Source organism: Mauremys reevesii, linkage group 8, assembly GCF_016161935.1.
Source record: "Mauremys reevesii isolate NIE-2019 linkage group 8, ASM1616193v1, whole genome shotgun sequence".
In the NCBI taxonomy this organism is placed as follows: domain Eukaryota; kingdom Metazoa; phylum Chordata; order Testudines; family Geoemydidae; genus Mauremys; species Mauremys reevesii.
The window spans coordinates 97,412,225-97,435,199 of NC_052630.1; the positions used below are offsets into that span (position 1 = coordinate 97,412,225).

At 41.4% G+C, this 22,975-nt stretch overlaps 2 protein-coding genes across 2 annotated transcripts in view; one reads left to right on the forward strand and one right to left on the reverse strand.

Moving 5' to 3' along the window:
- Positions 1–22,975, forward strand: part of LRP8 (LDL receptor related protein 8) — a 451,875-nt gene that overhangs the window by 15,544 nt on the left and 413,356 nt on the right. The window contains exon 2 of the mRNA XM_039486534.1: positions 21,806–21,864. The gene's annotated coding sequence lies outside the window, so the exon portion shown is untranslated. The remainder of the gene's footprint in view (positions 1–21,805; positions 21,865–22,975) is intronic.
- On the reverse strand, positions 12,173–18,203 carry LOC120371072. Its single transcript, XM_039486555.1, has 3 exons — positions 17,837–18,203; positions 15,901–16,006; positions 12,173–13,526 (listed from the first exon to the last, which is right to left on the reverse strand). Exons 1-3 carry the CDS (start codon positions 18,143–18,145, stop codon positions 12,775–12,777), a joined length of 1,167 nt encoding a protein of 388 aa, XP_039342489.1. The 5' UTR covers positions 18,146–18,203; the 3' UTR covers positions 12,173–12,774.

Genomic DNA, 22,975 nt, shown 5'->3' on the forward strand with positions numbered 1-22,975 from the left:
GAGCTGTTTTTTGTTTTTACTCAAAAAACAAACTCCCCTATGCTGCCTTTCCATAGTCTCCTCTAATCATCTTGCTGCCTTTCATCCTTGCTTTTCTGCACCTGTCTGAGATGTCAGCGGCTTCTTAATGGAGAGACTGCTTCTTGGTTTACGTAAACTGCATGCAATTATTTTCAGATTAACTCTGGTGGGATTATGCAAGTGTTTAAAGTTCAACACATGCCTCAGTGCTTGGATGGATTGGGGCCAAAGTGTTCAACGTATTGCAGGATCAAGCTATCAATGCTTCTGTGCCTCAGTTCCCTATCTGCGAAATTGGGATAATACTTCCTTTCTTCCATCCTTTGTCATGTCTATTTTGACAATAAACTCATCAGAGCAGGGACTCTTCTTGTGTTGTGTTTTGATAGTGAAGCCCGTTGCACTAATGTGGCCTGTAGGTGCTACAGTAATACAAATGAAGAATAATTCCAGTGTATGATTTTTGGATCCAATCTTGCAAACTCTTGCTAATGCTCCTTACCAATGTGAGCAAGGACCACTTGTATGAGTAATAGCCTACACTTTACATCAAGGGATTATTTAATATTATACATGCTTACCTTCTGATTGGGCTAGGAATTTATTAGATTAAATAAATACTCTATGTGGCGATTGCGAAATTTAAATTAATTGCATATCTGGCACATAAATACCTTGCAATGCCAGCTACGGAAGTGCCATGCAAATGCCTGGTCTCACTTTCAGGTGACATTCTAAATAAAAAATGGGCAGCAGCATCTCCCATAAATGTAAACTAACTTGTTTGTCTTAGCGATTGGCTGAACAAGAAGTAGGATTGAGTGGATTTGTAGGCTCCGAAGTTTTACACAGTTTTGTTTTTGAGTGCAGTTATGTAACGAATCTACATTTGTATGCTGCACTTTCATGATAGAGATTGCACTTGTATGAGTTGAATTGAAAAATACTATTTATCATTTTTACAGTGCAAATATTTGTAATAAAAATAATATAAAGTGAGCACTGTACACTTTGTATTCTGTGTTGTAATTGAAAGCAACATATTTGAAAATGTAGAAACATCCAAAATGTTCTATTGTTTAACAGTGTGATTAAAACTGCGATTAATCATGATTAATGTTTGGGTTAATCTCATGAGTTAACTGTGATTAATCGACAGCCCTATTTATTTTATTAAAACCAAAAACAGGTACACTCTTATCAGTACTGTGAATGGGTTCACCCTTCAGCTCCTGGAAACCCTGGCAGGCAGTAAGCAGCACACCCTGTACATGACGGTCTCTCCATCAAGTGTCTCTATTATTAATAATCCAGGTATAATTGTCATGTGGAGCCCCCTTCCTGCTCCTTGGCTCAGCCTGGTATCCTTGCTTGCTTCTCTGAGCTACCCAGCTGGAGAGGTAATCTGTTCATCAAGCTCCCTGTCGCTGATCCCTTCTACTCTTCCAAACTCCTCCTCTAAGTACTCCCAGTGCCCTGAGTGTTCTAAGTGACCAGGGTGCTGGCTTCCAAAGGGCTCAATTTATAGCTACTAACAGCACCCTGGCATCCATGCTTTTGGCCATTGTATAGTACTGTATCTCATGTGCCCAAGCCTGTTTGCACTGACTTGAGCAAGAACAGGATTGGGCCCCATATCTGTGATTTACCCTTTTCCAAAGCAAATGTCTCTGGATCAGTAACTGATCTTGAGCAGCTTCAACAAAGCAATTAAGTTGCTTTGTAAAAGTAAAGCAAACACTTTAAAATTGGTGGAACAGTTCTGTTTCCAACTAGTGCCATTGGTAAGAGCTAAAGAAGGAAAGTCAGAACAGCTCCCCCTCCAAAGATAAGTATGAAAAAGGGGGAAGATTGTGCAATCTTTACTCATATCATTGACCATATTCTCATCCATAAGGGTAAGTGATCACCAACATGAGTGAACGTTGAACTATGTAACCCTACATTCCAAACAGGGCATCGTAGTTTGTCTTGAATATTTTTTGTTTAAGAATTTGAGTTATCATTCTAACATGTAGTGACAGTTTCTGGGCAAAAAGAAATGCTTTAGCAAGCTCTTGTATCTAATATGAATTACGTAACTACAATAAATTGCAGCATGGCTGCTTAAGAAGTATGAGGTATTGTAGTTCACATTGCACCAATTTACTGCATAATAACAAAAAGCTAGAGAGAGTGCTGTCGTTTTAGAAGTGGTAACCGGGTACAGGCAGCCAGTTAAAGGGCAATCATTTAAAATTACACCACCATAGTGGATTCGGTTCACTTCACAAGCTAGCTTGTTCCAAATACATCCTAAACTTGAATTTCTGCCCAAGCATTTTTTAAACTTAAGTGATGAACAAAACAGGTCAGATTGTGGAGCCATCCACTCATTATCTCAAGTAAATATTATTTCAGCCAATATGACCACTGAAATGAACAGCTTTTTCTATCAGAGCTGGCTTCAACTACTACATACACTTAACAAGTTAAATCCAGGCATTAAAGGGGCTTAGCAAAGCGATGTATGTCAAAGTCGTCCTCCTACAATGCACATTTCTACTGTAGTTAGAGAATTAACAATGAGAGCATTTTTCAGTCTTCTGAATGAGATTTTGGGACATGTAATAAGTCTTGGCTCAAGACCGACACTTCAAGAACTGTAAAATGCCAGGAATGTTGACATTGCATGACAAATTAGATGTTCCTTAATATACTATGTCACTCCATTCAGTTTTCTAATTGGCACAGATTGCAGCTGAAATTGGAACCAAAGTATACAGATTTAACTTGCACCTGTTTTGTCCTGTTTTATAGCTTTTCATAAATACTTATTTAACAGTGCAATAGACTAATTTCCCCAATAAAAATACACTTTAATTTTTAAAATATAATTTTTTGTTCTTAACTTCCTGGGTAGCTATGTACAACCAGTTTAAACTCTAACTGATGGAAAGCTACATTTCTTTAGTGTCTAGCCAATGAACAAAACCAACTGATACATCATGTACTGTTAATACAGATTGCCTTACTCTTCAAACTCTGCCAGCCTCACTGAAACTATATTGAAATTCTGTAGCTTATGAGCAATACTATATTTATTCAGTGCAAAGATTTTTTTCTAAGACATTTATGATTTTTCCTGGGAAAATATTTTAAGATTTGCTTGGGGGAGGTGGCGTTTCAAGGTTCTAATATTACCTTATTTAACTCCGAAGAGAAGATGCAAAATTTCTTGCAAAAACCTATTCTGAGCATGGTTCTGATCTCACTCCATTTGATTTCAGTGGAGTTACTCCAGACTGTGTTCTCATCTAAACCAGTTTGTCAATCCTGTTTTTGTTTTAAACTTTACTACGTAAGTGTAGCACTGAAGGAAAGATTAGTTTTTTCAAAGGTGTGGTGTAGTGAAAGCTTATCATAGTGACAATTATCACTTTCAGGGTGAGGGGATTCCTGGTGCTGCTCCCAGGCTAGGGGATTCTGTAGGGAAGCATGTAATCTGTACTTCCTCAGGAGTCTAGGCTGGCTTTTTGCAGACTGAGTAAGGTGGGTTGAGTTGTGCCTCTTTGCCTTAAATAGCAGCCTCCTTTGTCTCCCTCTGGTTTAGGTTCTTGCATATTGGAGTTCTGGAGTCTAAGCAATAAAGCAGTATTGCACTGCAGCCTTCCAGAAAGATAAGCACATAAAATACTCCAACTTGTCCTTGTGTAGGCCATGAATATAATAAAAAGCACCAACCAGACTGGAGCCTGCATTGTGCTAGGTCAGGTGTGGGCAAACTTTTTGGCCCGAAGGCCACATCTGAGTATGGAAATTGTATGGCAGGCCATGGATGCTCATGGTTCCCGGCCAATGGGAGCTGCGGGGACGGCCCTTGGAGTGGGGCAGCATGTGGAGCCCCCTGGCTGCCCCTACACATAGGAGCCAGAGGGGGAACATGCCGCCGATTCTGGGAGCCGCAGCATGTGCAGAGCAGGGCAAGCTCCAGACCCCGCTCCCCATCGGAAGCTCGAGGGCCAGATTAAAAAGTCTGAAGGGCTGGATGCACCCCCTGCGGCGTAGTTTACCCACCCCGTGCTAGGTGATGTACAGGCATAGGGCTAGATTATCACATCAGTGGTTCTCAGCAAGGGATACACGTACCTTTGGGGGTACATCAACTCATCTAGATCAGTGGGTTGCAGGACGTTTAGAGGTGTCACAAGTGTAGGATCGGCATTAGGAGATGGCAACCATGTCACAAGGGGCCCCATGAAGCTAAGTTACATGCTTCCATGCTGGGCGGTGGGCCTTCAATTTCAGCCTCTTTCAGCAGGATTCAGGCTTCAGGGATACAGGAGTCTGGAAAAGTTGAGAACCACTGATTCAGAGGACTCCTTTTTATCAGACTAGATCTAATGACTACACTAACCTTCTACCAGTTGTTAGTATTAAATATACATCCAGGGAGGTATGGTAATCATACACCAGAGGTAGACACACAAATCATATTAGCCCAAACAACTTCTCAGCTTTATGCTCTAGGCCACATTCTGTTCTCACTCACCTCTGTGTTGATCAAACATAACCCATTGAAATCAATGGAGTTACACTAATGTGAGGGAAGAATCAGACCCTCTTGTTTCAAAACCTAACCGTTTTCAAGCAAACACTAGACACATCCTGATCAGCCACTGGGGTGCAAAATAAAATCACATTACTTGCTTTTTTCGTACATACAAAGGTCACTTCCTTTTAACGAGAAGCACTTACACTACAGTTATTTTCTTCAAGGCTGATTGGAATTGTGGGGATTTTTTTCAACCTTTGTGGAACGCCACAACTATTAAAGACCTACTCACTAGGATCACTGTTGTCAGGATTTTGTGCATATTTAAATTTAAAAACCTATGTGCAAGGATTTCCTAAGTAGGTGTGAAAATTTATGCCAAATTAGTGAAATTTATAGTATCCAAGCTCTTAGCACAGAGACTATTTGGGGGAATTTCTTAACTGTGTTTTTAATTTATATAAGAACAAAACTGTTTGTTTCACTTTCTGAACTGAAATTTGTTTCCATAACCCTAAGTAAAATACACTGCGTATGATTAAAAACAGCATTTACCCAGACCTACCACCCCATGGGACCAGACATATTGCAGTATTGCTGTAGGTCTGGGCATTGACGAAGGATGGAAAACAATTATTTTACATAACCTAGAATAATATATTACAACACCTAGATAGATATAGCAACAGAAGGAAAGGGTATCAGTAGTTTCTCTCAATTTCTTTGGTCTTGTTGATTTGATTTACACCTATAATATTGCCTAACCATTGTTTTCTGTGTGCATGTATATTAATTTCCTCAAGTCGTCCTCATGTAATACTCTTGCATGAGAGGTAACGTTGTCTAGTAATTAGAGCCACGCCAGGGCATGAGTTCCATTCACTGCTCAGCCATTGACTCATTGTATAGTCTTAAAACAAATTACTTAACCTCTCTGTTCTCCAGATTATTCATCTATATAACTAGTGTGGCAATACTCATTTACCTATCGGTTGTACTGTGACAATCAAATAGAATTTATAAAGCACTTTGAGATCCACAAATAATAATTTGCACATTATGGCAACTTTTATCATTATTCAGCTTGCTCATTTACATTCTTGAAGAATTACATAATCTAACTCACCAGTTTCTCCTATATACAAATAAATAGTAGTTGAATTCATTTTCATTTTACTGAAGTGAACATTTAAACTTTCAAACTTTGACTATCGTCTAATTTCATTATTTTTTATCATAATAACTTGGGCTTCTGGGTAATTGGAACAATTAGGGTGATTAATTGCATGTTTGCAATAAAAACAGAAGACTAGGAGGGTTGCATTACAGGCTAAATATTTTCAGAAAACTCTATCAGCTGGTAGACATAACAAATGTGATCAGCCCAGTGTGCAATATGAAGCTGAGCAAGTTGCTGGTAACGGGTTTGCTCTGAAACTTAAATCTCCTTAAAAGAAGCCAAAGTGTTTAAAAAAATAAATAAAGTCTGAGTGCATAGGGAGAAGAAATATTGACATGTGAGGCCACTATACTTCTAACATAAAGAAACATTGTTTTCCCTCTAGTCTCTTTTTTTATTGTGTAAATAAAAAGTGCAAAGCACACAAGAAACTACACAATAAAGCAAAGTGCATTAGGGAAGGTCACTAGCTTTAGCTTGAAGTAGTTATGCTGGAAGGAAAATCAATAAAGCACCAGCAGGACACCCACAAATACTTCCATATTTCTTAATGGCACTAAATTTACCTGCCGGTCCCAATAATCCAAGCACAGGAGTGAGTGATTAGAGCAGCAGGATTTGACTCAAGGTCTCCATCCCCCTAGAAGGGTGCCCTAACCACTGGACTACAGAGTTATTCTCACTTGTGTGCCCCCTAACCCAATCATGCTTTCATTATTTATCTACAGTGAACAGCCTCAACAGACCGAGGGAATCCACATCCTAATATCCCATATCTCAGTGATTAGAACCAGCTTAGGGAAGGGGGAGACTCTGTGTGGAGCACAGGGAATTGAACCTGGGTTACCTACATCCCAGGTGAGAGCTTTAACTCCTGAGATACATGTTAGGAGGAGGTGTGGTAGCAGCAGCACTTCCTCTGGCTGTTTTTAGCAGGGAGCAAGGCAGGCGCCTAACTCATTTCCAATGCTGCTGTAGCATTTTAGTGAAGACTCTCCTATGCCCACAGCAGAGTTTCTGCCATTGGCATAATTAATCCACCTCCCTGAGAGGTGGTAGCTGTGTCAATGGGAGAAGCTCTCCTGTTGACCTAGCACTGTCTATGTGGAGGGCTACATTGGTATAACTACATTGCTCAGGGGAGTGAAAAATCCACATCCCTGAGCAACGTAGTTACTGATGATGAGTCAGTAGCGTAGACCTGGCCTAAGTGTAGCAGCACCTACATTGGTACATTCGGCCCTAGGAATTTATAACGGTAGAGGCAATCACCTCAGCCATGGCCTGCTGCACTTCTTCTAGTCCTAGGAGAGCCCTGACTGAGGGAAAGGTGTAGGGGACACTGTGTGACTGTGGAGGGAGCTGCAGCCGGGGGGTGGGGCAGAAGAGAAGCTAGAAGATGCCAGTATCTTTGGGGAGAATGAAACCTTTGTTAGTTGTAGACTCAAATTGTTTAGAAACACAGCAATAAAACCTTTTAAAAATGAAATAATGTTCCTATAGGTTGGCTACAAGAATCATGCTAGATCAGACTACTATGGGAGACTGGAATGCTAGGCTACCAAGACTGAGATCCGACAAAGGTTTTGAACCACTTGTCACACATTTCCAGGGGCGGCTCCAGGCCCCAGCACGCCAAGCGCGTGCTTGGGGTGGCATGCCGCAGGGGGCGCTCTGCCGGTCGCCAGGAGGGCGGCAGGCGGCTCCGGTGGACCTCCCGCAGATGTGCCTGCGGGAGGTCCACCGGAGCCATGGGACCGGCGACCGGCAGAGTGCCCCCTGCGGCATGCCACCGTGCTTGGGGCGGCGAAATGGCTAGAGCCACCCCTGCACATTTCTCAGCATTTTTTTTGTGTTTACCAAGCTGCAAACTAGAAGGTTAGTCTAGGAGAATGCTCGGTGCACCAGGCACTCAGGTGCAGTTGGACATTTCATGAAGGTTTTATGCTCTGAGTATTTTTTTAGACTGAATTATCTGCATGGTGTAAAAAAAATCCTTATGGAGAAGGTACCAACTTGAAAGGCAGTGTTTAGTGGATTAAGATTAGGGCTAGGAGTTCTGAGATCTGTGCTGTAGTCTTTATTCTTCCATTGATTTGCTCTGTGGCTTCTGGCAAATCTAACTGCTCTGTGCCTCAGTTTCCCCATCTCAAAAATTAGGAATAAAATAGTTACTATCTCACAGGAGTGTTGCAAGCAATTTAGGTAATATTTGAATGTAAATAATTTAAGTGCTATTGTCTATAGTCCTGTAATTTGCATAGAGTATGAAACTGATAGTAAAACTGGCTCAAAAGCCCAAGGCAAATCTACTTCTGATACGATGCCATAACAGCTTGCACACTAAATGGGCTCATGCAGAAGATTTTCAAAAGCTCTGCAAAAGATACAAAGAGGGATGTGGAATGTGACAACATGGGAAGTGTAAAGGAAGTCCAACTACTCTGTATAATGCTCTTGAAAGCAATTCAGTTATTCCAAAACAGTAGTTTTCAACATCTCTTCATTTGCAGACCCCTAAACAATTTTGAATGAAGGTGTGGACCCCTTTGGAAATCTTAGACATAATCTATGGACCCTTAAGCGTTAGGGTGACCAGATGTCCCAATTTTATAGGGACAGTCCCGATTTTAGGGTCTTTTTCTTATTACCCCCCAGCCCCTGTCCTGATTTTTCACATTTACTGTCTGGTCACCCTACCAGGAGTCCATGGAACACATGTTGAAAACCACTGTTCCAAAAAAATAGCTTAGTGCAGAAATGGCTGCTAAGTTATTGCTGATATAAGTAGTAGTACCATGGCCTCAGCAGAAGTCTGAATCTTTGTACACAGTAACATTACGGTTTTTTAGATTTTGATCAAGCAAGGCATTTAAGCATACAAATAATCCCACTGAAGTCAATGGGACTGCTCATGGGCTTCTGAGTTAAGGGCATGATTAATTGGTTTGCTGGATTGAGGCCTTAGTGATTTCAAAGTATACCAGTGCCATCTGCAAAGGGCAGGAGTGCATGATTTCCATGTGAAATTGAAAGAGGTTTAAAAAAATAGCTCACTGCATATTTACAAATGCCTTTGCCCCCTGTTTCATATGCTACCATATGCACTGCAGTGCTATGGATCTGTCCTAGCAAGATATCCCTGTTTTTTTAGCAGCTCTACTGCCAGTTACTACATATCACAAATATTCTCTCCTGCCTAGATGGCATATTATGTGCATTAACTTGGTTAATTCTTGTAGAAGATTTCTACAGATCCATGCCCTTGTATACATTATCAGTTGTGATCCTAGTCTTCATCAGATTACTACTCAAATACTGTGGTGATGTGCACTATAAAATTCCTATATAAATAAAATCTCTCACACACACACACACACACACACACACACACACACTCTCTCTCTCTCTGTCTCTGTCTCTGTCTCTGTGTCTGTCTGTCTGTCTGTCTGTCTGTCTCCGATATGGCCCACACTGGCTGCATAAGTGGGGAAGAAATGAATTGTGAAAGGTTTTGTGTTCCATTTCTATGATGGGAGATTTTGTATTATAACATAAGCATCAAGGTCATGGGTCACGAGAATAGTGTTTTCTTTACAGTCAACCTGAAACTGACACATTAGATTAATGCTTTGTTCTATTTGTTTTAAGTTGATTACATTTTTAACTCAATTCAATGGGCTTGGAAAATTTGATAAAACACTCCTGAGCTTTTAATCAACTTAAACTTGCTTAGTGGATGAACACTTCAATTAAAAAAAACCTGAATGTATATCAACCAACGCATGGCTCCACTGGTGCCTCTTTACACTGCTTAGTCAGCCATCTAGGTTCCAGCCTATATTAAGTAATTGAACAGTGACTTTGAGAATGGTGGGCTAACATTTCTTATCCTTAACTGAAAGTCCTCTGTCAATGGGATTTTTGTAAGATTAAGAATAAAGGGTAAATTTTTCAATTCTGAATTTTACTCCAATGTTTTAGATGGAACTTTCATGATAAAGATCAGGATTTAATATTTCATCATAGAAAAAACATTTTGTAAGGATACAAACATAGCTGCATAATAATGAAAGAAGTTAAGAGAATACTTATGATTAGACATTATCAATCTAAACCGTGTGCTTTTGGGGGCAGGGACTGTCCTTTCGTATACACTGCCCACCACTATGCAGCCTGCATCCTGATAGGAGTCTCTTGGCACTACGATAATACAAATACTTGAGTACAAGGTCCAGACTCTGTAACACCATGGAGTCAAAATCTTCCATTTGTTTTAAAAAAGATGAGATTTGCTTTCAATTTCAGATGTACTAAATGACTTGTCTGAACCCAGGGATGGCCTTCTCGCATATTTGAGCCCTTGGATTCACACTATTTCAGAGGGTGCTGCTACTCACGCTTATCTTCTCCATTGCATGAGATAACAATTGGTGCTCTGGGTCACATTGCCAACCAAGCTATGATTACAGCTAGAGTTTCACTGTGCATTGTGCACGTGTTCAGAATTTTCTGCATATCCATATCTGGTGATGTTGGTTGTTTTTTAATATTAACTGATACTGTGGCAGCACGAAGGAACCCCAGTCATCGCTCAGGGCCCCACTGTGTTAGGTACTGTATAAACACATCAAAGAGATGCCCCTCCCCGAAGAGCTTACTGTGTCTCTGACAGCTGTCAAATATTGAAGTTGTCCACAAAATTTTCACGGTAACGCTGTCAGCTATTTGGTCCATATCCTCTTTATATCCATGGGAGTTTTGGCAGAGTTAGAATCAGGGCCAATAACTTAGAATTGGGGCCAATAAATGTAAATTTATCAGCACCTAAGATACATCATAGTCAAACATATAACATTTTGGGCCCAATCCTGGAAACCCTATGTATGCATAAATCCTATTGAAATCAATAGCACTTCAGATAGGACTGACAGGGGACCACTGAAATCTGTTAACAGATTTGAGTGTGTTTATAAGTGGCATAATATGTGTTTGAACGATGGTGTAAAACTGGGCCATTTGTATCCAATATAGTCATATTTTTGTTGGGTTCTTACTATTGCTACTATATTCCAGAAACCAGGCCTGTGTTCTATTAGCTATCCAGCTAAAAAAGATAACTTCCTGATCTTTGAGTGAGATCTTGACAAAATAAACCTTTGAATTTTGCTGCTTTAATCAGGGACTGGTTGCTGTTCAAATACAAGATTTCTCATTACATATGGGAAGGGTCTGTTCCCCTAGAGAGAACCCCTGTTCTTACCATAGAATTAATCCACCACTGCAACACAAAATGGGGAGCAGAACTTGGGGAGCTCATGCAAGGAGTGTACAGAGGTCACTGCCACAGGAACCCCGTCTGAGCTTTTCCTTTGGGCTAGACTACTAGCTATTACATTATTCCTGTAGTCCTTTGCCCTGCTTGGTAGGGTGAATAGCAGATTGACTCCATTGCCACTGTGTGGCTTAGTGGGAGGATTCAATGGATTCCCTGGTGTCAAGACAAGCTGCTCAGGCAGGCACTGGGGAGAGAAACTTGGCCCTAATGTTGTTCTCATCAGCACTTATATAACTTATTTTTGTAGGTTAATTTAAAATTCACGTAAAACATCACAGCACTGGAAACCAAAGCTCTTGTGGTCCTTGTCTTCACCAGCAGCGCAGCTCCAATGATGTGGGGGAGGGGAAAACCAATCTTTCTAATGTAGATGCACTCAACTGTGCAAAGAACAGGAATAACCCAGTCAATACAAGGGCAACCTTTCCCTCTCAAGCTACCCTGCAAAAGCTCGTTTTCTTGTTAATTGAATGAGATTCTCACACGTGTAATACTTGAATCCCCTTCCCTAAAAATCCATTTGGATACAAGTCATTTTTTAACCAGAGCTCCCTATTACCTGCTAGTGGAAGTTCTAGTTAATCAATGGCATAATGTGGCCCTATGTGAGGCATGAGCATGGATCTTTAAAGACATTGGCAAGTCTTTTCCTCTCCCCAAGGGCACATCACCCTGTAGCATACCCTCTCCAGTTTGGGACCAAATTCTGCCTGTGAATATCTACTAGGCTGCTATTGGGATCTTAGAGATTTCATCTGTGTGCATACCAGCTGACGATGTGGTCCAGAATCTGTCTTGTACAGTCAAGGCAGAGTGTACATATTAAATATTACTTTTTTTTGCTTGAATATTCCGTTAGGTATGCTGAAAACAGAGCACATGCTGGACTCTTTTTTTTTTTTTTTTTGGTATGTATTTTAGGGTTTGATTCACTGCTTGTTTAAGCTCACTAAAAATCAATGGGAGTCTTTCCAATGGTTTCAATGGACTTTAGATTAGGCTTCATTGGAATTAGTCCTGGTTTATACCAATGTGACAACTGAATGAGGCCTTAATATGTTGAACAATGGTGTAAAAATGTGCCCTTTATCATATTACATCAACAAATTAAGCCCATTTTATTCAAATAAACTGGCTTTCCGTTTCCACAAAATGACATCTTATCACTTTTATTTAGTATGCAAACACACCCATTTACATTGTCTTGCAATTTAATACATGCACTAACAAGTAAATTTAAAAAAATACCAAAATATCACCCACCATCCCCAAATACATGGTTAGTTTAAGTTATAAAATCTACAGTAGTTCTATATATTTGATAGTATTTTAAATAAAGAAATTAAAACTACAACTATTTTATATACAGACAACATACATTGTTAGAATAACAGACTATTAAAATAATACTACATAGAGTACTTTCAGAGTGCTGACTGCGAGTTAAGAAAAACACTATCTTCAACACTGAGCCTGACCTTGCTACTCACTCAAGTAGTCCCATTTGGGCGCATGAACCTACTCCCACTAAAGACTGGATGTTTTGCATTGACTTCATGGGGAGCACGATGATCAGACTCAAGTCAGTGGGCATACCCATATCAGAAAGGGTTAGAGAATCAGGCACACAGTTGATACACTGAGTCAGTAAGATTTTGTCATTGAATTCCAAAGTAGTAGAACTGGGCCCTAAATACCTGTTTAGACTTTTAACAAGGATTCCACTGAAAATGACAAGCTCTGATTTTTAATTTTCATTTCTGAATAGCATTCTTGGGATACTCTAGCTAAGTGTCTGAGGTTCTCCTTTGCCAGAGAACACTTATTTTTCACATGTTGGCTCACATGCTGCTTTTCTGGTATGGAAGGATCATTTTGTAAGATAAAACCTTCTGAGCCAATGTCCTGCTTTTGGTTGGATACAAAATGTTTAACTTTTTCAAAACTTGCTTGTGTTTTTGTTGCCTTCAATCCCAGATCACTCTGAAAGGAGCCAAGTTCTTTGGATAAAATATTGGCCTGAACCAGCTCCTTACACACTTGTGCATATTTTTCTGCATTCTTAGTAAAGGTATATTTCTGTAAAAGGTTGCTTTCAATTTGGTCTGATGTAAAAGTAGTTACATTTGGCAGGAAAAAATCTCTAGTCTGATAAAGTGTGCTTGAATGTATCAAAGGAAACCAAACTTTTATCAAATTGTGGTTAAAATATGTTGAGTCACAAAGCTGGCTGTGTCCAATCCTAAATGGGTTTGTTTCTGTGCTTGGTAAAAAGTCTTCATTTGGTCTTTGTAGACTTTGAGCTACAGCTAATTCCTTTAGTTCTCTCTGCCTAAGTTCTCTCTCCAGCATTATGCATTCCAGCTCTTTATCTGCAAATGTTCTTCGTTTCCTCATTCTCTCACTCAGGTTAGAAAAGAGGAGTTGGCTTTCCTGTGAAGGAGGTTTATACCCTAGGAGAACAAATGAAAAGCTTCCTTTAGTACTCTATCATTATCATAATCCATTATTTGTACATTACTGTAGTGTACTGTAGGTCCTAGCTAAGATCAGGGCGCCTTTGTGTTAAATGCTGTGCAAACATGTAGTAGCAGAACTCCCTGAACCCTGCCTCGAAGAGTTTACAGTCTAACTAGGCAAGTCAAAGGATGAGAGGGAAAATGCAGAGCAAGAAAGTAACTTGCCTAGACTCCTGATTCCAAGTCCAGTGCTCTGTCTGGTACACCATGCTGTCCTATAAACTAGGAACTTATCTTAATGGACAATATTATTTTAGTGCCACCGAGAAATATTTGTTGAAAGGTTTTATTAATTTAAAAAACAGTCACTTATAGATTTCACTTCATTCTTACATGAATCGTATAAGGGATAGCCTGTCTAACCCTCTGACTAGTCTGGACTAGCTAACAAAGATGAAAAGTAGAAACACATATTTTTGATCATTAGCAGTCATAGAATATCAGGGTGGAAGGGACCTCAGGAGGTCATCTAGTCCAACCCCCTGCTCAAAAAAGGACCAACACCAACTAAACCATCACAGCCAGGGCTTTGTCAAGCCAGGCCTTAAAAATCTCTATGGATGGAGATTTCACCACCTCCTGAGGTAATGCATTTTAGTGCTTCATCACCCTCCCAGTGAAATAGTTTTTCCTAATATCCAACCTAGACCTCCCCCACTGCAATTTGAGACCATTGCTTTTTGTTCTATCATGTGCCACCACTAAGAACAGCCTAGCTCCATCCTTTTCAGAACCCCACTTCAGGTAGTTGAAGGCTGCTATCAAATCCCCCCTCACTCTACTCTTCTGCAGACTAAATAAGCCCAGTTCCCTCGGCCTCTCCTCGTAAGTCATGATCCTTGTCCTGTATTTGCAAAAAGTTTACTAGCAAGGCTAGGATTTTGTTTAAGTGGAACTATACTTTTTGCATTATGATTAAAATCTAAATAACTATTCAGTGCTATAAAATGTACAAGGGGCTTCACAAACATAGGCCCTGAGCATTCTCACTCAAGTCAATGCAGGTGGTATAGCTTCTCGCCTGTGGCCCTACTACGTCCATCACTGCCAATATCTTAGGAACGTAGGCAGGGCCTCCAAGAGCGGGTTCAGGCCCCAGTGAAAAAAAATTTTCAGGCCCCCCAGCTAGGGCGGACTGGCTAAACAGAGCCGATGAAGTCAGGCCCTGGGCTCCCTTCTGGACCGCTGGGCCCCGGTTATTTGTACCGGCTTCCTCCCCCGTCGTTGGCCCTGAACACAGGAATTATCATAATGCATCAGACCGGTGCTCTGTATAGTCCAGTATCCTATCTTTTTACAGTGCCCAGAGCCATCTGCTTCGGAAGACAGTTATAGAATAACATGCCCCAAAGGAAAAATTTCTTCCCAAGTAAAAATGAGAAAATGGATTTTTCAGTTCAGGGGCTGAATGAATCCCCCAAAGAAATCTAATCCAATTCAAATCAGAACAATTTAATTTTTTTCATTAAATCAAAAACTCAAATTGTTTTGAATTGACCAAAACTTTCCCCCCAAAGTTTTTTCATTTCATTTCAGGTGTCTTCCCATTTTTTGGTGGCATGTTTGTTTTTTGTTTTTAATTGGCCAAATTTGAATGGAAATGCTATTTCAAATCAAAGTTGAAACAAAACATTTCTACTTTTTTCTAAATGAAGTCTAAATGAAATGTTGTCTTGTTCCAAAAAAATAAAAACAAATAAATACAATGCAACCTGTCAATTGGATAGTTTTGGGCACTGAAAAAACCTCACATTTTTCTATGAAAGATTTTTTTTTTAGAATTTCACCCAGCTCTATACCTAATCTCCATTCAATTCACACACTAAGACTAAGAGGGACCATTATGATATTCTAATCTGACCTGCGTAACACAGGCCATAGAATGTCACCTAATAATTCCTTCATCAAGCCCAAGTACAATGTGGTTGAACTCGGGCATATCTTTTTAGAGAGACATTCAGTCTTGATTTAAAGATTTCAAATGACTCCATGACACCCCTTGCTAGTCTGTTCTAAAGGTTAATTGCCCATGCTGTCAAAATTTTGCACTTTTGGCCTTGTCTATACATCCAGTTTAAACTGGACAGGGCACTTGTTTTCATTTACTAGTACTGTAACATGTTTAATTTTAGCTTAAATCTGTTCCTCAACTGAAATATGGGATGTACTCTACCGTGAGACAGCGAGCATCCTGCTTGGAAATTCCAAAGGCCAACTGTTACAGAGGCTATTTTGGGATGGACACAGTGTCACAAAAGGAGGCATAAGTATCTTGCCAAGTTGAGGCCATAGACAGACAGATCCTTACCTGCCAGTATGCTTTTGGCCCAGGTGCTGGTATTCTTGGGATAGTGCTGATAGTTTAATCTGCAACTGGTTGATAGCAGAGAATGTTCATCTTCATCTTTCTTAACCTGTGCAGAGTTACGGAAAGAGAAAATAAGATAAACCACACAATCTATTTCAGGCCATGTCTATACTATGGGCACCACAGTGACATGGCTACACCATTTTAGCTATACTGCGCATCCCCTAAGGCTGACACAGACTACAGCAATGGAAGGGGTTTTTCCATGGCTGTAGGAACTACAGCACCACTAGTGATTGTACCTAGGCTGGTGGAAACATTCTTCCATCAACCTAGCTGTGTCTACAGCAGGCAAGATTGGGATAGCTACTTCAGTCAGCAGTGTGGATTTTTCACACCCCTGAGCATCATAGCCATGTTGAACTAAGTTTTAAGTGTCGATTGGGGGCTTATGTTTTTCATTACTAAGATGCTACTAAAGTTAGTATAGCAAGAATATTGAAAGTATTTTGAAGGATGGGGGGGAAAATATCACTCAAAATGAAGAAAAATGTTAGCATCCTATTTTGTGAATACTGAGTACGTATTCAACCTTATTAAATATAATTCTTGTTGGAGAATTGGAAACTTAATCTAGCTACCTGAATAAACACTCATTTTGTTGCCAACTTAAGAAAGGAAAATAACTTTTGTCAATTACTCCATCTTCCTTTATGCCGCTGAGGAAGTACAACAGGAGTCTGCCAATAAAAGCAGACTTGCTACTGCACCATGATTTCATCCAACAGGAGATTGTTTAGAACATCACAATCTACATTTCCTTTTCCTATACAATAGCAGATTCTTTTGGAAAATGCTTCTCAGGCTGGCCTATTGGTACTTCCCTCAGTCCTTTAATACTAGGATAATTACAGAGGAACTGAGACTTCAACCCTGAATTGTTTGGGGTTGCAGTTTAATACTACAGAAATAATACAAAAATTGTACTGTTAGTGCATACGCACAGCAACATTAAAGGGTCCTGATCCTACAGTTCATACTAAATGTCCTGAGACAAGGTGGGTGAGGTAATATCGTTTATTAGACCAACTTCTGTTGGTAATAGAGGGCAAGCTTTTATGCTTTACCCAGAGCTCCATCTTCTTGAAGCGTAAGTAAAGCAATTACATAGTAAGAAATACCTAAACCAAGATGTTTAAGAACAAAAGCCAAAGGGAAAGATAACGATACATACCTCCTTTGTAAATCCCTTTGTGACCTACTGACAAAAAGTGCTATGTAAGAGCTAAGTATTTCGTAATATAGTTAAGTTCTGACATCCATATTTGGGCACCTAAATAGGTGGCTCTGATATCAACAGTGCTGAACATCCACTGAAGTCAGTGGAGTTGGTGGGTGTTTGGCACTTGAAAATCTGGCTACTTATTTAGGTGGCTAAACATGGGTTTATGGTAAGAGCCTAAGTAGTGCATTATATGTTGAGCGTTTATCCAGTTTTCAAATTTGCAGGAATATTTAACAAATACAATAAAATGTTTGTTAACCTCTCTCATCATCATTCTAAAATGTACTAAAACTAGCCAGGGCCCCAATTGCAAGACTGTTTGAAACTAAAACAAGTAGGGGATGGGGTAGAGCTACTGAAAATGTAACGCTAGCTCTTACCTAGCGCTTTTCATCCTTAGAGCTCAAACCACTTTACAGAGGAGGGCAGTACCATTATTCCCATTTTACAGATAGGGAAACTGAGGCACACTGGGCCCCTGGCTAAGCCAGGCTCAGAACCCAGCTCTCGAGTCCTTTAATAGAGCAACTCTCAATATAAGATTTATTCTCACCAGGCGGGAGATTTGCTCCCCCTCCGCCACCGCAACCCTGCCTGAGCGCCCCTGCACCAGCGCGCGCCCAACGGCGCGCGGGGCTGCCCCGTGCTCACCTGGCCGGCGCGCTGCTGCCTCCGCAGAGCCACCTGCGCGGCCGTCACGCGCTGCCGCTCCAGCACCAGGCGGCAGCCGGCGCACGCGCAGTCCCGCCACCGGCACAGCCGCTTGTGGCCCTTCAGGCCGGACACCACGCCGTGGTTCCTGCAGCGCGCGCACTTGGGCACCCGGCACGAGCGCCGGCCCGTGGCTGCGAGGCGGGGCTGCGGCCGGCTGCCGCCCGTCCCTGCCCTGGCCCCGCGCTGAGGCAGCAGCCGGGCCAGGGAGCCGCTGCGCCGCCCTTTCTCCCGCTCCGCGGGCGGCATCCCGCTCCCAGCCCCAGCCCGCGGAGCGCCGAGGAGGCGAGTCCCCAGCCCGGGCTGCGGCGGCGGCTGCTCCCCGGGCTGGCACCGGCACCGCCCGCTCCTTGAGCTCCTCGCCCGCGGCTCCTGCCATGGCCCCGCGCAGCCCAGCCTTTAATGACCGGCCCGGCCGGCCCGCGCTAGACCTTGACGTCAGCCGCCTCCCCCTCCAAGCTCGGGGGCTGGCAGCACCGGCGGAGCGGGCGGCGGTGCCTCCCTCGGGGCAGGGAGCGTTCAGCCCGGCCCCTGGGCAGACACCTGCACCCCCTCTGGTAGGTGAGATACTAGCTCGTGTTGGACCGGCTGCTGTCGGTGAGCGAGACAAGCTTTGCAGCTGCCCAGAGCTCTGCTTCAGGTCTAGGAAACTAACTCAGGGGGTCACTGCGCAATACAAGATTTGAACGAATTGTTTAGCAAAAGTAGGGCCCATTGATTCTAGTCATAGGGGGGAAGGAAGAGAGGGGAGGGAAGAAGGTAACTGGGAGGGGGGGGGTGTTAGATTACCGCTTATTACAACAATCTGTGACCTATAATTCCAGTGTTTCTATTCAGTCCATGATTTTTAGTGTCTAGCAAACTTTCTTTAAATTAAACTGCTAGGCTCATCTTTTGAAAGTGTTGTGCAGGTTGCCTTTGAAGGTGAGGACTGATTGGTCTGATACAGCGTGATCGCTGACTGAAAAGTATCAGAGGGGTAGCCGTGTTAGTCTGGATCTGTAAAAGCAACAAAGAATCCTGTGGCACCTTATAGACTAACAGACGTTCTGCAGCATGAGCTTTCGTGGGTGAATACCCACTTCTTCAGATGCAAGTGGTGGAAATTGGTGGTGTTTTGACTGAAAAGTGTTCACCCACAGGTGATGTGGTGTTTTTGTCACATTTCCCTTCTTTGTCAGCTCCCCAGAGTGCATTGACAGCTCCAGGATTCGGCTCTTTCCTTCTTGGAAAGAGGAAGCGCTGAGTTCCCAACTCTGTCTTCCAAAACCTAGGAATCCGTGCCTGTTGGAACCCAGTGTTAGCTGCACAGGCTCCCTGCACTCTGTAGGTGCCACAGCACACTTGATTTTTATCACCACCTGCCTGCTGTTACAGTATAAATCAGCAGTATTAGGATTGAGTAAAATAGGCTGATTTGTTCCTTTCTTGCTTCTTTTCAAGAATATGATCAACTATTTTTATAGTTTTTATAGAAAAGGCATTGGGGAATGATAGTGAACTCCCTGATGAATTAAGAACCTGCAAGTTCAGAACAGTTATTTAAAATGCAAATAAAGTTAGAAACCTGGACAAAGCAAGAGCATGCTAACCAACTTCCCTCCCTGCCCCTTCTCTGACAAGTATCTCCTTCAACAGGCCACCTAACAGAACAAATCTGTCTAGATAAAAGGGTGGCTTGTGGTCAGCCCAGCTGAGAGTGTGAAATGTAGTACGTTCGATGAAATGTAGTACGTTCGGTGATGATTAGAGAGTGTTTGGAATCAAAGATGTTTTGAGTTTGATCAAGCTGCATCTGAGTCTTATGTTTAGAGTGTTGAAGAAGAGATCTGTGTAGATCAAAAGCTTGTCTCTTTCACCAACAGAAATTGGTTCTATAAAGGATATTACCTCTCCCACCTTAAGTAATAATAATACCAATCTCCTAGAACTGGAAGGGACCTTGAAAGGTTATTGAGTCCAGCCCCCTGCCTTCACTAACAGGACCAATTTTTGCCCCAGATCCCTAAGTGGCCTCCTCAAGGATTGAACTCACAACCCTGGGTTTAGAAGGCCAATGCTCAAACCACTGAGCTATCCCTGCCCCTTGTCATCTGAGACTTAAACCTTTTTAATTCCTCAGTCACATTTCAGCTGGCCAGATCTGGCTGCGCACACATCTTTACATGTTACATTTTGCTGTGTGTGAGAGAGGTGTGGTATGAGCACAGAAGTGCTCTGGACCAGTTGTCCAGATTTTAACTCCAGGAGTGACAGTGTCTCCATGTGTGATGTGCAAATCATTTAATCCCCATGCTTCCATTTTTCTATGGGCAAATGGAGATTGTACATTTATCATGGGGGGGGGGGGGGACTGTGAGAATTAATAGCCCATGTTTTTAAAAGTAACTAGTAATTTTGAGTGCCTCAATTTTTTGGTTTCCAATTTGAAACACTGTTTGAAGGGAAGTCTGATTTTTCAGAAGGTGGATACTTAGCATTTTCTGGTTATGGTACTGTAATGTCACATACCCTGCATGAGAAAGATCTGCTAAAATTTCAAGATGGACTTTCAGGGCTGTCTGAATTACACTAGAGACTGCAGGCCAGCTCAGGATTGGAAATGCACAAAGCTGGTTTAAAGCTACCAGAGTCCCCTACCTCCACTCCCTGGGCTATGAGCTCTGAGATGTGCCTCTTAAAGGATGAAGAGTGGATAAAGGATAACGTTGTGATAGGGAGTATAGTCTCCTGAGTTCCAACAGATGTGCTGGAAGTCCCAACACATGGGATTTTTAAAGCTATACAGAACAAAACACTGAAAAATATACTGCAGGAAACAAGCCTGCATTGCTAAGCAGATGGATTGGGTGACCAGTAGGGTAAATAGGTCTTCTCCATCTTCAACTTTTATGCAACTATGCTGCACTATGACTTGTGACTTTCCCCAAAGTTAAATAGCATGTCCCTTGTTGCTCATTCTCTTACACAGTATGCTGTCATATACTAACATATCTGCTTTCAAGACCCATCTGTGCCATATTTTGCAATTTACTTATATACATATATGATTTTCCCCCCTCCCCCATCTCTACTTATAATATCCCTTTTGGACGGGCACGGTCATTTGTTTTCTTATGGCCCTGGGCACTAGGGCTGTGCTCACCTGGAGAGAGCCAGACTGGAAGTTAAGACTAAGAACAGGAAGGATTCATTACTCTGAAGGAGAAGTGTAGTAGGGTAATAATACCGCCATTAAATCAAAATGGCACCAGTGGTAAAAATCTAAGTCAGAAGGAAGTTGAAATTATTCTCACTGGAAAAAGACTCCAAGATGTCCTAAGAGGCAAATTCTGCTCTCATTCTACCCAATTATAACCAGAATAACTCCAGAATTCGGAGACTATCCAAGCATATTTAGTTACACTGGGGTAACTAAGATAAGAAGGTGGCATGATCCCCCCCACTTGGTTAAATTTTCAAAACAAGAACTTTTGGGCTTTCTCCCATGCTGTCCTTCACGCCCTATAAATATTTGCAAAACAATCTCACTATCCTCCTTTAAAACCCTGCTTCACTACTCCGGTACCCAAGCGAGCTAGATTAAAAATAGGTCATGTATGTCTACTCAAGCTGCAGTCACACCCCGTGTTTGCAGTGTGTAGACATACCTGTAGTCCCATTGAAACCAGTATAGCTACTTGTTTGAGTCACATGCTCAGCCAGGTGAGGGAGAGTTCCACCATGTGGCTCTATGTGATGAAATCATTGCTGTAATGAAGGACTACGGTGAACTAAGATGTTTAGTGATGCTCTGATTTTAAGAATAGATTCCACAAGGCCTTCCCTTAAGTTTGGATTGCTCTCAAAACATTTTGTCAGGCTAAACACTGGCGTAGCTCTGACTAATGCTAACTTTCTGAAAAATAGGAAAACCAGAGAGATTTGCCTATGAAGAGTGATTTAATTAAAGTTTCCGCTGCTCCAAGGTAGGTATTTTTCACATCATAAATAGTTCTGTCATTGAAATTATTTTTATAAAAGAGAATTTTTTCCAGCAAACTGTTGACTTCATTCATAGGCAATTAAATAGTTCTCTAGTTAGCTGGATTACTGTTCAAAATTAATTATTCATTAATGTGGAAAAAACAGGTATATTCTTCCTGAGCTTTCTATAGACTGCATCTAATTCCAAGAAGAGGAAGAAACCTACATTCTGATTCTATTTTTTCTTTAAATTGAAAAGAGTTAATGTTCTCCCATTCTAGGCACTGTCATATGAAAGCACGCCTTAGTCCAGAAGCAAAACTGACACTGCAAAATGTTAACATCTTGCACTCTGCTATTAATACATGGCACTAAAACAGTGATAAATGATTTTTACATATGTTTGCTGAATGCAAATACCATTCCCCCTTTTGGAAACCGTTAGGTTGTTTTTCTTACCCCAAAGCTCCTACAGAAAATGCAGAAGCAAGTTTACGATATTCTGAGCTTTTGGACAATGTCACAGACACCTTTGTACAAAACTTGGAGCCCAGTCTTGCATAGCTTAAACTCACATCAATTGCTTTTATACTCTTACAAGTTGTTCCAGAGAAAGCAATGGGACTACTTGTGTGAGTATGGTTTGAAGCATCAAGGCTGTAATTTTAACCTATCTCCCGCAGTATGTAAACAATCATTAGCATTTCATTTATTACAGAATGAAAGTGGTTAGTAAGAGATAATGAAGCATGTCAAATATTAAAAGCCACATCTTCAGAAGCGCAGCTACAGAAATGTGCAAATAGAAGATTCGACCCTAAAAATGCATAGAAACATAATGATCCTGTAAGTGTTTCATGCCCGCGATTCCCACTGCGGTCCATGGTAGCTTTACACACGGAAGGATTGCAGGTGCTGTGCCATAGATGACCATTAAAAAAAATTAAGTTCTGTTAACTTGACCAGCATTTGTGCAGTTTCAGCTCCAACATAAACCAATAAAAATCATAGAATTATTTGGATTGGAAGGGCCTTCTAGTGATTTGTCTAGTCCAAACTATTCCATCCTGCTGAAACTGGTTTCATTATACCTAGCAGTCGATTAATTTTAAA